The sequence below is a fragment of the Ipomoea triloba genome, chromosome 9, assembly GCF_003576645.1.
Source record: "Ipomoea triloba cultivar NCNSP0323 chromosome 9, ASM357664v1".
Taxonomy (NCBI): Eukaryota; Viridiplantae; Streptophyta; class Magnoliopsida; order Solanales; family Convolvulaceae; genus Ipomoea; species Ipomoea triloba.
Genome location: NC_044924.1, coordinates 30324766 through 30340635, shown reverse-complemented (window position 1 = coordinate 30340635; position 15870 = coordinate 30324766). Strand labels below are relative to the sequence as shown.

At 37.0% G+C, this 15870-nt stretch overlaps 2 protein-coding genes across 3 annotated transcripts; one reads left to right on the top strand and one right to left on the bottom strand.

The window, feature by feature from the left end:
• Positions 1–5796: 5796 nt before the first annotated feature.
• Positions 5797–10186, top strand: LOC116028390 (histone-lysine N-methyltransferase, H3 lysine-9 specific SUVH4-like). Of its 2 annotated transcripts, none has more exons than XM_031270099.1 (4): positions 5797–6012; positions 6186–6231; positions 6438–6495; positions 6695–10186. In XM_031270099.1, the coding sequence occupies exon 4, from the start codon at positions 6750–6752 to the stop codon at positions 10053–10055; it is 3306 nt and encodes a 1101-aa protein (XP_031125959.1). In that variant the 5' UTR covers positions 5797–6012; positions 6186–6231; positions 6438–6495; positions 6695–6749; the 3' UTR covers positions 10056–10186. The 2 variants fall into 2 exon arrangements, with proteins under 2 accessions (XP_031125959.1, XP_031125960.1); XM_031270100.1 differs by having other exon boundaries at positions 6186–6281.
• Positions 10187–10194: 8 nt separating this feature from the next.
• On the bottom strand, positions 10195–12279 carry LOC116028391 (expansin-like B1). The gene is made up of 4 exons (XM_031270101.1): positions 12066–12279; positions 11442–11551; positions 11043–11354; positions 10195–10584 (listed from the first exon to the last, which is right to left on the bottom strand). Exons 1-4 carry the CDS (start codon positions 12277–12279, stop codon positions 10381–10383), a joined length of 840 nt encoding a protein of 279 aa, XP_031125961.1. The 3' UTR covers positions 10195–10380.
• Between the last annotated feature and the right edge of the window lie 3591 nt (positions 12280–15870).

The following is a 15870-nucleotide window of genomic DNA, read 5'->3' as shown; positions in this document are numbered from 1 at the left end:
TATATATATATATATATATATATATATATATATATATATATATATATATATATATACATACATACATACATACATACATACATACACACATATATGTAGATTTTGTCCTAAATTGTTACTCCTTATAAGATGAGAAAATTACGTAGTATATATTATACATGTTGTCATAAAAGAAATTAGAATAACCCAATGGGGTAGCTCAAGTGGCAAGTGAGCTCTCTTTGTGGGGAAGAATTCTGTTATACGGACAGAGGAATACCCTGTGAACTTACCAAAAAAAAAAAGAAATTAGAATTTTGTTTTTCCAAAAAAAAAAAAACCAAACAAAATATGTTTAATTTTTCACGCTAATTTTCATTAAGTTATAGAAAGTTTGTAATGACTAAAGTTTATTTGCAATGAAAAAATAAAAACTGAAAAAATGAAGTTCTAAAATAACTACAATGAACTAATTGTGGTATTATATTGTTTTCTTTAAAAAACTCTCTGTGAGTAAACATGTTACCCGTGTTGAAATAGTTTTTGTAATCAAAATAAATTTAATGGTCTTATTAATAAATATTAATATCACAAAATAATTTGTAATAGTCTTATTAATAAATATTAATATCAATATTGGATCGTTATTAATGTGAATGAATATTTGGCACACTAAATTTTATTTTGCAATGTTGGTTAAGATATCTTATTTAACTATTTCAAATTAAATGTTACTTTTTGATTGTTTTTTTTAATGTCTATAATAATGCTACTTTTGTGTATATCTATTAATCAACTGAAGACTTTTTAATAAAGATTGAAATTGCATCGAATGACATATTTATATCATTTGTTAAGTAGTATATACTCTAAAATCATTCATTAACCTTAAATGTTGGGTCACTTGTGATGTTAATGAGAAATATTTACCACAGTTTTGGAATTTGCAATGGTACTCGGTTGGTTGTAACGAAATTAGCTGACTATGTTATAGAAGTATACATATTGGCAATGACAAATGCTGACACCAATGTACTAATAGTTAGAATGACTATCACTAGCTACCCAATACTGCCGTTCAAGTTTAGTAGAAGACAATTTTCATTGATGCTTTATCCTATGCAATGACCATCAACAAAAGTCAATGTCAAACACTATCGAATGTTGGCTTGCTATTATAGAAACCAGTTTTGTTCATGGTCAATTATATGTGGGCATGTGGTTGCATCAAGAGTGAGTAATCCAGACCGGCTCAAAATCTTAATTTGTGGTGAACCCGAAAGATTTTGTACTTCTACTACTAATTTAGTTTACACAGATTTTTTAATATTTTGTAATTTATATTCTCAATAATAATATAGAATCAAACATTAAGTTTTGTTAGTAATTACACATGTTTTCGTAAACTATATTATATTATTATTATTCTTTTTTTTTAAAGTAAATGTAGCTATTCCATTAATTCATAACATAAAACGTTTACATCAACGATCAATGAAATGGTAAACCATTCCTTACAGTCAGACATAGAAACAACTTTTCTAACTATGCTATAGAAAACTTGAATCGCAGACTGTTTCATAACTAGGAAACTATGTTTCTTCAAGGAGCTTAAAGCTTCATAAAAAATCTGGGTCTTCGTCATCATTCTTTTTTGCTCGCCCAGGATAAAATCAACACTTGCCGAAACCAAACTAAACGATTTATGCTAATGAAAATGAAAAGCTCGTGAAAGTAACGAGATGAAAAATGCTTGTGAAAGTAACGAGAGGAAAACACAATAATAGAGAAAATAAAAAGTAGGTAAAGTCAAAGTAGAGTTGGGAGTTCGAGACTACCAACACAAACCCCAATACCTACCTACTATTATTTTATTCAAAGGGAAAGAAAACGGAAGACGAAGATCTATGGCGGTGGTCGTCGGAGGCGGACGGACCTGCGACAGTGGCCGGGGCGGAAGAAGAGCGAGAGCAAACGTAGAAGGTGACCAAAACCGCCGGCTCAAAGCTCCATTAGAGCTCCGGCCGGAGGCCAGCGGTGGAAGCCGAAGTTGAGCAGCAGAGAAAGGCGTTTGGTTTTAGAGAGAAAAGGGAGGCATCATTTATATTATTATTATTCTCTTTCTTTTATTATTATTATTATTTTGAAACGAAGGAAAGAGGAAGCCTAGTCAGGACAAAGTCCAACTTAATTAGCAGGAAAGAACACACTAACAACACTTCTATCATTCACAAGATCCTCCAGAATATGAATTGGAGGCCTACAAACTCAATCCAATCACAGTTGCAGTTGATCGTTACCTTTGCTAAAGCATCAACTACCACATTATCCTCCCTTGGGCAGTAAAATATACGCACAATCCAATTCTCTTTCTTTTATTATAAATGTTATAACAATACTTTATATTTAATTATATAAGTTTAGACCGTACATTGCACAAGACAATATCTAGTAAAATATAAAACAATTATTCAGAACAGGAACATAACTAGAAAGTTATTTGAGTGGTGGCGAAGTTTAAATGACGATACAAATTTCAATTACAAAATATCAAATAGTCATAATAAAGTTAAAATACACAATACATTATAAATTACAATATATAGTTTTTGATAGATTACACGATAGTTAGAGTCGGAGCCAAAAATATACTTGAGTGGGATGAAAATGTAAAAATATTTATGACAAAATATGAAACATAATCAATTAAATAAATAATTTGAATAACACTATATTCATAATCGTTTTTATGTAATCTGGATTTGTCAAGTCTAAATAATAATTTTGTTTTGATTATGCCAATTTTTATGTAATATTTTACATTATGTTATTGCAATAAAAACGGATAATATTTATGTGCAGTACTTATTTACGTGCAATAAAAATGGGTAATATTTATATATACATTAAGATTGTCTTCCAAAAAAAAAAATACACAAAGATCACATTCATAAAGTCATCATCTATTAGTAGAAAATTAAATCAAGAATATGAGATATTATTGGAATTGAAAATTAAATCAAGAATTTACAAATATAGTTCCGATTTAGCCAATTTACAAATTTTCTACATGGTAATACCTAATTAATATTATGTAATAACATAGCAATTAAGAGCCTGAGATATATTAATATCTACTCTTTTATTTGCTTACAGAATAATTCGTATTAAATTAGTTTGTTAATTAAATTGTTACAAGTATTACCATATTACTTTATTTTATACACGGTTATACCTAATAATTATTTTGTAATACCATACGTAAGATTACCATACATAATTGTACATGGTAATATTTATATATACACGAATATCAATATGCATAAAATCGTCATCTATTAGTAGACAATTAAATCAATAATATAAGATATTATTGATATATTTTGAGAGGGCTAACAATTATCAAGCTGATGCACTATAAATCTTAGTCCAGTGTACATCTAAAGTTCATAATAATTATGAAAATGCATCACATTTTCATCCAATTTTTTTAGCTTTGTCCGTGATACTGCCATAGATGGATGGTTGAGATTAATTCACAATTTTTCCAGAGAGACTTATTAGGCATATATATGCCTTAGATGAGAACCTGTGGACAAATTCAAACCATTGATCTAGTAGATCTAACAGTTGAAAATAAACAAAACTTTGTAATATTTATGAAAATGACCCCGTTCATTTTTTACTTGATTTCCCATCCATCAAATCTTGCAGATCAATGATTTGAATTTGTCCACAAATTTTCACCTGGGAGTAGTTCTCATGTGATTAGGATTATATATACATATATATACACACATATGGTTGTTTTGTAACTCTATGCACATATGGTTGTTTTGTTGTTCTTTGGGTTGGCCGTTGCACTCTTTGTGGTTAGTTATTTCATTGTACTTAGTGTGGTTAATTGTGTGCAACTATGGGGGTGCATGTGTGCACATTTGTTTCTATTCATTGCAGTGTGCATTTACTAGGGTAAATGTGTGTACACTTGTTTTCAGTGTACTATGTATTGGTTTCTGTGTGCATCGAGAGAGGTTAGTGTGCACACATGTTTTGATATTTATCAAAAGAACACAAACGCAACATACCGTTTTCAATCTCTTCCGTCATCATTGTTGGAGTTGTTTCTGATCGTACAAGTCTAGAGTACATGTTACTGTAATGAAGATTTTTGTAATACTATATATATATATATATATATATATATATATATATATATATATATAATCCTACAATCAAGCATTCTTTTCCTAATCAAATATTATCCCCAATACACGTTACTGCAATGAAGATTTCTTTAATACCATAAATATTATCCTACTATCAAGCATCCTTTTCCTAATCAAATACTATCCTCAATTAAATCAATTGTATAATCTCATTATTGCCCCTGTTTGTTAAGTACACATTATTACATACTTATATTTTTGTCTAAATCTCGAGCATCCAATTGGCTAATATCAATGCACACGATTTCTCCTCACGTTCTCATTTTAAGATGTGTCCTAATGTGACTGTAAGCATATATATATATATATATATATATATGCTAGTGTTCCCGTGAGTCCACCATGTTATATGAGTCCCGGTGGAAAGACCTGGGCCATTGAATACTTGAGATCAATGGCTTAGATCTGACCAATTGTGTAACTTTGCACTTCACTTGCACAGTTCATGTTGCACAGTTGGTCATATCTAAGCCATTGATCTTAAGCACAGATCTGTCCACACGGACTCATATACAAGATTGACTCATTATATATATATATATAGGGTGAGCATCAGTTAATTACAATCAATAACCGATTGATAACTGCTATTCATTAATTTTTATAACCGACTGAAAATGACCAATATTATATCTATAATTGACCAAAAATTAAATTTCAGTTTTCGATCAGTTATGCCGATTACCAAAAAAATAAATGTCATAACCGATCTAAAATATTTTATTGCACCCTGTCTCCGGAGAAAGGGCATGAGCTGCGAGTGCCAGAAGAGGAAGTTACGTGAGGTTAATTTAATTGAAACGAAATAGTGCGTTGCAGATAGGGAGTTGGTGGTGGTTAACGGAGTAGTAACAGTGGCAGAGTCACCATTCTCTCAGATGAATTGGTTGACATCGTTAGGATGGGGGAGAAAAGAAAGGGATTCTAACGCTAACTGATACCAAATGAGATTACCAGAAATTCATTAATTCAAAACAATTGAATGTAACAGTCCTATATGACTAAGGTGACACAAAACTCTCCTGTACAATAGGAAACTAAGTCAAGCTATCCTACACCACATATTAAACTAAATACAAAGTATAAATAGTAACACTAATATTATTCACAGGTTGGGTGTGGCATTGGGCTTAGTGATAAGCTAAATTTTAAATAACCTTAATATATTACAGAGTATCAATTATTCGGTAACTGCGATTTTTGAGCGTTCATAATCGATTTACCGAATAATATTTTTTTAAAGAACTAATAATCAATAACCGACTGAAAACTGATTTTTTGATTATCGATTATCAGTTTCATTGATTTTTTCAGTAATTATACTCACCCTAATTAATGATAAGACCATAAAAATTAATTCCCTTAATACTATTAAAGAAATTAATAATTAAATTTACACGGCATACGGCAATGACCATTTAATGCATAAGTGTTTTATATAAATTTGGTAACTATTTAAACAAAACAAAAATCTATTGCATAAAGAATTATATTAAATAAATATCGTATTACACAATTTTAAACTGGAAAATTGAATACAATCACTTATATATATAGTGGGTTCTTACATAATAAAAATGAATAATTCATTTTATTATTTTCATCGAATTTAGCAATTCACATTTCTTGTTGCTTTATTCAGACGCTGCCAAACGGCCACCGTTCCCTTCTCGCTCAGAAACCAACACACCACCATTGTTCATTGTAATCCATCCATGGATTCCCTCATTTCTTGATCTACCTCCCATTACCGTATGCTATGCTTTCTGAATCTGGGTTTCTAGAGATCCGGATGACCGACCCGGTTCGTTCCGATTTTCCGGGGCTTTTACGTTTTGTTCTCATTCATTGCAATACCTTCTTCTTACATTTCTTGTTGCTTTTCCTGATTTAGCTTCAATTTTTCCCTTCTTTGCTTGTCTTCCCTTTTCCTTTTTCCCTTTTAACCGTCTTTTTCTGCGATTTTTTTCGTTCTAGGTAGCGAACGGCGGAAAATCGGCATGGTTGTTGAGCTTTGATGGTGGTAAGTTCTGTTCCGAGCAAGCTTCACTTCACGTTTATTTTTGAATCCAGGTGCTATGTTTGCTTTTAGTTCCGTTTTTCCTTGTTGCATGCGTAGCGTAGGGTGTTTTTTTGCTGTAAATTTGTGGCTTCTCCTGTGAAATTTTGCAGTTGGTTCAGTTTTGTTGTTTGATGTGTTCTTTTATTTTCCATCAATTTCCCTGCCAGGAAATATTGGACGATCGGAGCAGCACAATCAGAGTTAAATTTGATACCAGTCGGAGAGGTGCCTTTTTGTTATTTGTTAGCTTGTTCAACATTTTGCTTTGATGTTTGGTTCTGTTTGCTGAATCTTTTCTGTGATTTATGTGAGCTATTGGTTGGGAAGTGAGAGCTATTGTTAGTGGATTTGAGAAAAACTTGATTTGTTGTTTGATATGGTTCTGCTATCAAATTGGATTCTAATTATCTTTCTTGCTTTTCAGCATTCTCACTAGCTAGCGCCTAGAAGGTGGATATCTTCTTCATAGTTTGTAGAAAATGGTCATGGTGTCGAGTGGTGGGTTGTCTCATCAGAATCAGAAGAGGCCATTAGAGAATGGTTTCCATTCCTCATCCTTGGATCATATGCCAAAATATAAAGCTAGGAAAGTCTCAGCAGTTCGGGATTTTCCTCCTGGGTGTGGCGAAAATGCTCTGCAAACTGATGTGAAATCTGGTGAAAGTGTGGTTGCTGCAACTGGTGACAATGTTGCCACTGATTTGGAGGTTACAGGTGTAAAGGATTCTGATGATGTTAGTGAGTTGCAATCTTTCGAAGTTGTGAACTGCTCAGTTAAATTGGCAGTGGATGAGTCCTTGGATAGAGTGGTGGCAGAAGTGGTGGCCACAACTACAAATGGAACTCTTTGTGGGGTGGAAGAAGTGATGAGCTATGTTGAACCTCTTGGATCTGACATATCGAAAGAAGATAACAAAGTGGAGCCAGTAAAAGAAGGGAATCAGATACAGAATCATGATTTGGTGAAGGAGCTGGATGAGGCAGTAACACTACCTATTGTCGAAAGTGCCCTGTCTGATGTGGCTGTTCATGCTAGTATTGGGCCTCTTGGATCTGATTCTCCCAAAGAAGGTAATAAAGTGGAGCAAATGGAGGAAGGGAATGAAATAGAGAACCACGATTTGATGGAGGAGCTGGATGAGACAGTATCACTACCTATTGATGAAACTGCTCAGTCTGATGAGATGGTTCCTGCCAGTTTGGGAAGAACTTGCTCACAACAGCAGTTGTACAGTGTCAAGGAACACACTTCGTCCTTGATAAAGAAAAAATACCGCTCGAGAAGAGTTTCTGCTATACGTGACTTTCCTCCATTTTGTGGAAGTAATGCTCCTAAGCCGATTGAAGAGAATTGTATGGATATAGTGAAAGCTATCACAGATGAAGTGGGGACTTCCATTGAAGAATCAGAAGGTGTTCGTGATGCTGAAGCTGTGGTTGGTAAGGAGATTGTTGTCTACTCCCAGGAAGAAATTGATAAATGCATCCTTCCAGATGATGCTATTGGTCTTGGGGAAGGAGGTACAAGTATTTGTGATGTTGACGAAAATTATCTGAGGTGTTCGGGTGATGATTTTGATTCTGGTAATGAAGTTGTAAAGCCGCTTGTGCAAGCTCTGATGGCTGAACCATTTTGTCCATGGAGGCAGGGGAGAAGGGACTTAACTAGTGATGGCGTGATAAGGGAAGGTGAAGTTAAGGAAAATACAGCTTCTTATCGGAAGAGGTCCAATGCTGTTGCCAAAAAAAGTGTTGTTAGGAAGGCATCACTTTTTTCTATCGAGGCAAGAAGTGGTGGTGAATGTGCCCTAGTAACTAGTGAGGGTGTTTTGGGTGCTGAGAACCTGGGAACTGTTGTTGCAAACAGTGAAGTGACACCTCAAGGTTCTACTGGTGGACAGCGATCACCTGAATTTGATGTGACCCTGCAACCTCTTGGTTCCGATGATTCCAGACACAATGATGCGCATGGTAAAGCGAGACAGAAGCGTACAGCTGTCACAAAAAAAGTTGGTCATAAACAAGAAGTTTCTAGGAAAACACTTCTTAAGAAGAGATCAGTTTCTGAGGTTTCAGATGGAGGCAAAGGTGCTAAAGTTCCTAGTAATACTTCTGGTTCTTTCACTGAAGTTCCATCGGAAGTTTCTCCTAGTGGAAATAGACTGCCCAAATTTAATGTGACCTTGCCACCTTTTGGTCCAAATGGTTCCAGCCATGGTGATGCCCGGAGCAAAGTAAGAGAGACACTGCGTTTATTTCAGGTTCTTTGTAGAAAGCTCTTACAAGGAGAAGAATCAAAGTCAAGGCCAGAGGAAGAGGCACAATCTAAGCAGAAAACTAAAAGGATTGATCTTGAAGCATCAAAGATAATCAAAGCAAAGGGTAAAGAAGTTAACACAGGCAATGTTATATTAGGTGAAGTGCCTGGAGTTGAAGTTGGTGATGAGTTCCAGTATAGGGTGGAACTTGCTCTTGTTGGTATTCATCGACTATATCAAGCAGGTATAGATTCAATGAAGCATGCTGAGACTGGATTGACAATTGCAGTTAGTATTGTTGCTTCCGGAGGTTATGCTGATGACATGGATGATCCTGATGTCTTGCGATATTCTGGACAAGGTGGAAATTTGATTAGTAAAGCTAAGACACCAGAAGACCAAAAGCTTGAAAGAGGCAATCTAGCTTTGAGAAATAGCATATCTGTAAAGAATCCAGTGCGGGTGATTCGTGGATACAAGGATCTCAAGCCTTCTGAATCAGTGGATGCAAAACCAAAGGTGGCCACAATATATGTTTATGATGGCATATACACTGTTCAGAACTATTGGACAGAAAAAGAAGGTAAGCACGGTAAGATGGTTTTTATGTTTGAGCTTAGAAGAGTTCCTGGTCAAGCGGATGTATTTTGGAAAGAAGTAAAGTCATCCAAAAAGTCCATAATGCGGCATGGAGTTTGTGTTGATGACATAACTGGAGGAGAAGAGTTGCTTCCTATATGTGCTATCAACAGAATTGACAGTGAGAAACCTCCATCATTTAATTACATCCATAAGATGAAATATCCAGAATGGTTCCAACCTGCTCCACTTAAAGGTTGTGACTGTACTGGTAAATGTTCTGATTCCAAAAAGTGCGCATGTGCTGTCCGAAATGGAGGTGAACTTCCATACAACCGTAATGGGGCCATAGTTGAAGTGAAACCTCTTGTATATGAGTGTGGTCCTCATTGTAAGTGTCCACCTTCTTGCTATAACAGAGTCAGCCAGAACGGTATCAAGATTCAATTGGAGATCTTCAAGACTGAGTCACGGGGCTGGGGTGTCAGATCCCTGACTTCTATTCCTTCAGGAACCTTTATATGCGAGTATGCAGGAGAGCTTCTTGAAGACAAGGAAGCTGAACGAAGGATTGGTAACGATGAGTATCTTTTTGATATTGGCCATAACTTTAGTGACTGTTCTATCAATCCTTCAGGACAAAAATGTACTAGTAGTGAGCAGGTTGAAGAAGTTGGCCATACCATTGATGCAGCAGAGTATGGGAATGTTGGAAGGTTTATCAATCACAGTTGTTCGCCTAACCTGTATGCACAAAATGTCCTTTATGACTATGATGACAAAAGAGTGCCGCATATTATGCTCTTTGCTGCAGATAATATTCCTCCATTACAAGAGCTGACTTATCACTATAATTATACAGTGGATCAGGTTCGTGATTCCAATGGAAATATCAAGGTAAAACAATGCTTTTGTGGATCTGCTGAGTGTACTGGTAGGCTGTATTAGTTGGTCTTTAAGGGCTCTCTCCTCAAGGGTTCAGGTTTTTCCTCATTACCTAATGTAAGATCTTTCTTTAGCTTGTTGTTTCTGGGGTGTAAATACATCGAATGAATTAAATTTGCTCTTTCTCATCCTCAGATCATTCTTTCACCATATTGCAAAATTTATTATCTTCTCACAGAGTCTTAGATAACACACGATAGTACTTCAGCCTAGAGCATGTATATAACCATGCTTTGAAGTGCAATGGCTGATCATAGCATAGAGATTCATAAATTTATTATTACATTACATTATAAACTATGATAGATGCTGAGAGTGCTTGTGTTGCTCAAGAGAGTGTAATGTCTGTTTCAACAGTAACCCCAGCCTTCCAGTCAGCAGGAATGGCAGCTTTGTCTGACTGCACCCAAGCTGTTGTTCCGTCGCTGCTACTCACCAGAAACCTCACTTTAAGTCGTCCACATGGTGGGCTAGACAAGTCCCATACTGCTCCATATGCCCTCCTCATTGATATCCATTTTTGACTCGATTCCTGCATAGCAAAAGTCTTTGATTAGTGACTCGATCTTTTTTTATGTATTCCCTACATTCTTATCTGGCATGTGTGTGTGCTGCTAATTTATGTAGAGGCTTGGCCAGTATCATTATTTCTCAATTGTTTGAGGACTAGATTCTAGTGGTGAGATTCATGTGGGACATGTAATATTTTCTATGGATCCATAAAATGGTATTATATTTTCTTTGGAAAAGTATTACACGTCTTATGTGAAGCAGTCTCATACAAGACCAACTACTGCTCTAGATGTTTTGTTTTGACTATGGGAGATTGTAGGCACATTCCACAGGGAGAACTTCTCGTGTGGGGTATTGTAGTTTGATGATGAGGACATTCATCGTTGCTTGTGTGATTGACTATATTGATTGACTAGTTGTTTGTGTTGTGTTGTGTTGTATCCATTGGCTCGAGTGAAAAAGGCGAGATGGACATACCTCATAGATCTCGACAGCGAGGATGTCAGTTGCGCCGCCCTGGTTCATGACGACAATGGACAAGAAGCTAGGGAACTTGCTGTGTTCCTGGATCCTAATCATGAGGTTGGCACCAAATTTGCAGGAAACTCTGCGGTACTCAATGTCGACAATGCCTTGCGCGAAGAGCTGGGCCGCCACAGCCGGGTACTTGGCCAATTTAGCGTAGGCGGTGTAGCTGAGAATGAAGTCAGTTGCAGGGCCTTCTCCAGAGTTTGTGACTACCACCTTAGTTCCCTCTTCACTGCACAGGTCTTTGTTCTTGCACCTTACCTGAGAATTATCCCAAAGATTTTCAACTCTACTTTTAAACGGTTTATCAAATGTGTAAGAGAAAGGCAGGCAGGTTGGTTGGTTTACCTGGTAGCAGGCACCACAGCCAGCACCGCCATTGTAAAGCCGACTCGTGGCGGTGCAAACTTCACCGTTGTTTTCAGTTCTTCCTAACTCTCCATAGCCACAAGATCCACCTGCCAAACCAACAAATTCATTGTATATATATATATATATATAGGCTTGCGTTCAAATGAGAACCACCCCTTAGGTGAGAACCTGGGATCTACTGCATAAATGCACACAATATACTATATGAATGCACAATTCTAATTCTCCAGACACACAATGATTAGATTGTGTGCATTCATGCAGCTCTTACGTTCTCATCTAAAGCATGATTCCTAGTTGATTTTGTATATATATATATACACACACACACAAAATTCTTGGTAAAATTATGCTATTTATGATACATTAGTAGTGAGTGTAGGTGGGCGAATTTATGTCTCAATTAGGTAGCTTTTTACTAGCCGATTTAGGAGAAGCATGAAAATTTCACCTTTGGTCATGTTCCATACAAATGCAGCATGTTCTCCTATATTATAACATCTACTCATATATGATTATTATACTTTCTAATCATATAACCACTACATACTAAATAACAAAAACGTGTAAGGGTATGAAAGAGAGGAGATATAGGCATACTTGGAGTACCCAAGCCATCAGAGGTGGTATAATAGGTAGCTTTAGGACCAGCAGGTTGGGAGGAGGCGCTACCACCATCACCACCAGGTTGGGTGGAACCACCAGCACCACCAGGTTGGATGGAACCACCACCACCACCTTGAGGGTTGGCAAGTGCAGGTATGACCAAAGTAATGGAGAGAAGTGTGCAAAAATACTTGAAAAAGATAGCCATTATATTATTGTAGTGCTTGTGTGATGAGAAGCTCAAGGAAATCTCATATATTTATAGTTCATCTTTATAATGCAATGTTGCCACCTCTCTATTTCCACTATGGAGAGTGGCAACCATGTGGGATTTAGGGATTTGTACTTTAGGGCTTTGACTCTTGATTGCTACATGTCACACCAAATCTATGTTGTGGCATATAAATCGATTTACCAACGTAATATTTTTGACATTTTTGATCACGAAGGAAATTAAACTTTTTTTTTTTAATATTTTTATTTATATTCCATGAGCTAATTTGAAGTTGTAAATATTATCGCTAGCTTTGCAAAAATATAGCAAACTGGTATATATATATATATATATCTCGATAAATATAATTTGGCCTTTAAACTTGTCAATAGGGTTGTCAAAATGGGCCGAAGCCCGCGGGCTGGCCCGCACCCACCCCGCGATGGGGTGGGTTAGGGTCATGAAAAAATAGGTCCGCGAAAATGCGGGCCGAAATTGACTTGCGGGCCAAGTAAAAAAAAAATACAAAAAATATATATATACATATACACACATTGTACACGAGTATGAATATATATTTATACTCATGTGTACACGTATGTACTGTATACATGAATATATATTCATGTGTACACTTTATGTACACACTATAATTAAAAAAAAAATCAAAAAGCCTGCGGGCCGGCCCGCGGGGCCCGCCAACCGTTTGGGGCGGGCTAGGGTTGTATGAATCCTAACTCGCGGGCCTAACGGGTTGGCCCGCAAAAGCCTGCTAAAAATTAGGACCGCAGTGGGGCGGGCCGGCCCGCTTTGACAGTACTACCTGTCAAGGTTTTATTATTAAAAAATGTGAAATTACTTGAATGTTTATATGGTATATAGAATCCTAATAATGCCCTATTAGGAGACTAAAATTGTAACTTTTATTTTTAGTTATTTATTTATTATTATTATTATTATTATATTATTATTATTATTATTTTGCAAATTTATGGGGTGACATTTGCAACTTCTAAAAATAAGGGACTAAAATTCATGTGGAACGATGTCTAATTGAGGGATCAAAAATTTTTATTTGTCCTAATTTAAGGTTACAAATGAAGTTTTAAGAAAATTTTGGTTTGCGTGTTACGATGTCTATGTTTGATAAAATTATATTATGTGTGTGTATATTTATTTATTTATTTATTGAGAAGAGTATTAAATATTACTCCGTATTAAATACGGAGTATAAAATATGCTCATAACATTGTTATGCATGACAATTAAAAAAGAATTTTGTTTGATACATTCAAAAGAAAGATAAAATTTGACATAATTCTTATACCATAGTCTTTGATTAATGCTACTTAAAAACAATAGAATTTTGATTATCGTCAATACTCTTTCAGTTGAACTCATCGCATAAGATTTTTCTAGTGCGATTTTTCTTTCTTGTATGATTTGTGGACTATTACACATAATTAAAGTTTATCTAGTGTAAATTCTTAAATGGCCAAATGGACGACCAAAATTTGTTGGTACCAACTCAACTACTATTTAAATTGATTTTTATGCCAATTTTTTTTTAAATAGTCAATTTCTCTTTATTTATGAGAACATTATTCAATTCAAATGAATATGAAATCCATTGAAATTTTTTTTGATTTTTGATTTTTTTGTTTATACAACCTCTAGTATTCCACCAAGATCAATCCAGATTTGACTCGGATTGTGCAGAATTGATTCTGACCTTATAGTTGTAATAGCAATACATTTACTATTACTTTAAGTTGTTGGGTATTAACCATATTAGTATTATCTCTATTATATTGTATTGGTTTTATTATTCTGTTATATCCTTAGTCAATAATGTACCTAGTCAATAGTGTATTAGCTAGGGAATAGGAGAGTTATACTCTTATAGGACTCTTCCTCTCTCTCTGTAACTGTTAGACAGAATACCAAACGTTCATCTGGTATCAGTAGTGTTAGGTCTTATCCTCTCCGATCACTAAATCCTATGGCGCAACCACCATCCAATACCGACCATGCGGTAATCACCGCCTCACCGCCGGCGGTTTCACCACCCAACCCCGTCGTCCTCACCACCGCTCATCACCATATTTCAATCCAATTGAATTCCCGTAACTATCTATACTGGCGAACTCAAATAATCCCATTCCTAAAAGGCCAAAATTTGCTAGGATACTTGGACGGCAGCACGCCGTGTCCGCCAGCTACCATCGGTTCTCCGTCGCCTGTTGGATCTTCCACCTCGACGCCGCCCACCCCAAACCCTGCGTATCATACCTGGGTTCAACAGGAAGCATCCATTCTTTCCTTAATAATTTCATCGTTAACTGATGAAGTTATGTATTTGGCCGTCGGACGTGAAACGGCGCAAGCGGTGTGGACCTCCATTACGACCGCGCTTGCCTCCTCCACCAGGTCACGCTGTCTCAGCCTCCTTGGCCAATTCCAGACGCTGAGACAGGGGAACTCCTCACCGACTGAGTATCTAGGTAAGGCGCAGATGATCGTGGAGGCGTTATCTCTCGCTAGAAGACCGCTATCGGCTGAAGAGCAGATCCTATATGCTCTACGTGGATTACGCCCGGAGTTCTGAGCGATGGCGTCCTCCCTCACCGTTCCTAGAACGCCGGTCACGCTGCCTCAACTAGCTGATCACCTCCAAGCCCAGGAGTTCATTTATTCCGATGATCTCCTACCTACGGAATCAACGGTGGCTCCTAGATCGCAGGTCTTTTATGCTGGGCGAGGTCGCGGTGGTCGTGGTGGCCGACATCAGTCGAACATCCGCGGTCGGCATGGTCGCGGTCGCAACGGCTCCGGTCAAGGACGTGGCAGAAGCGGCACACCACGTTGCTAGATTTGCAGGTCGCACGCCACACTGACGTGACCTGTTTCCGGCGATATTCTGAGCAGCAGGACTCCCAGGCGCACGTTGCGTACTCCGGCGAGGCATCGGAACCGGCGGCAGTGGATGCTTGGTATCCCGACACCGGGGCAACCGCGCACGCAACTCCGGATGATCACATGTTGGATCATTCGAACGCCTATTCCGGGGGTGATGTTCTGAAGGTCGGCAACGGAGCAGGTTTGGACGTTACTCGTGTGGGCCACTCGGTTATCCAATCCCACTCACAAAAACTTAATCTGTCTAATGTGTTATGTGTTCCTAATTTGTCTTTACCTCTTATTTCTGTGTATAAATTTACTAATGACAACGACGTTTTCTTTGAATTTCACAAGAATTTGTTTCTTGTGAAGGATTGCAAAACATAGGCAATTCTGCATAAGGGGTCCATCGCGGGAGGGCTATACAAACTTCTAGTTCCTCGTAGTCACTTCGCGTTCCTGTTTGCTAGAGCGTCTTCTGTTGTATGGCACCAACGATTAGGCCACCCGCATAGTCAGGCTCTCAGTCGTGTGCTTCAGCACTGTCCAGTCCTCCCAAATAAATCCAGTTTGTCTCTAGTTTGCAGTGCGTGTCAAAAGGGCAAGTCGGCACGGTTTACTTTAGATAGGGTTACAAAAAGTAGCAATAATGTTTTAGATCTAATCTATATGGACATATGGGGT

Excerpts from the sequence above, each read along its gene's own strand:
- LOC116028390 (XM_031270099.1), top strand. The coding sequence starts at position 6,750 with ATGGTCATGGTGTCGAGTGGTGGGTTGTCTCATCAGAATCAGAAGAGG.
- LOC116028391 (XM_031270101.1), bottom strand. The coding sequence starts at position 12,279 with ATGGCTATCTTTTTCAAGTATTTTTGCACACTTCTCTCCATTACTTTG. Across the intron at positions 11,552-12,065 it reads TGATGGCTTGGGTACTCCAA|GTGGATCTTGTGGCTATGGA; the intron begins GTATGCCTATAT and ends TTGGTTTGGCAG. Across the intron at positions 10,585-11,042 it reads TCGCTGTCGAGATCTATGAG|GAATCGAGTCAAAAATGGAT; the intron begins GTATGTCCATCT and ends TTTGCTATGCAG.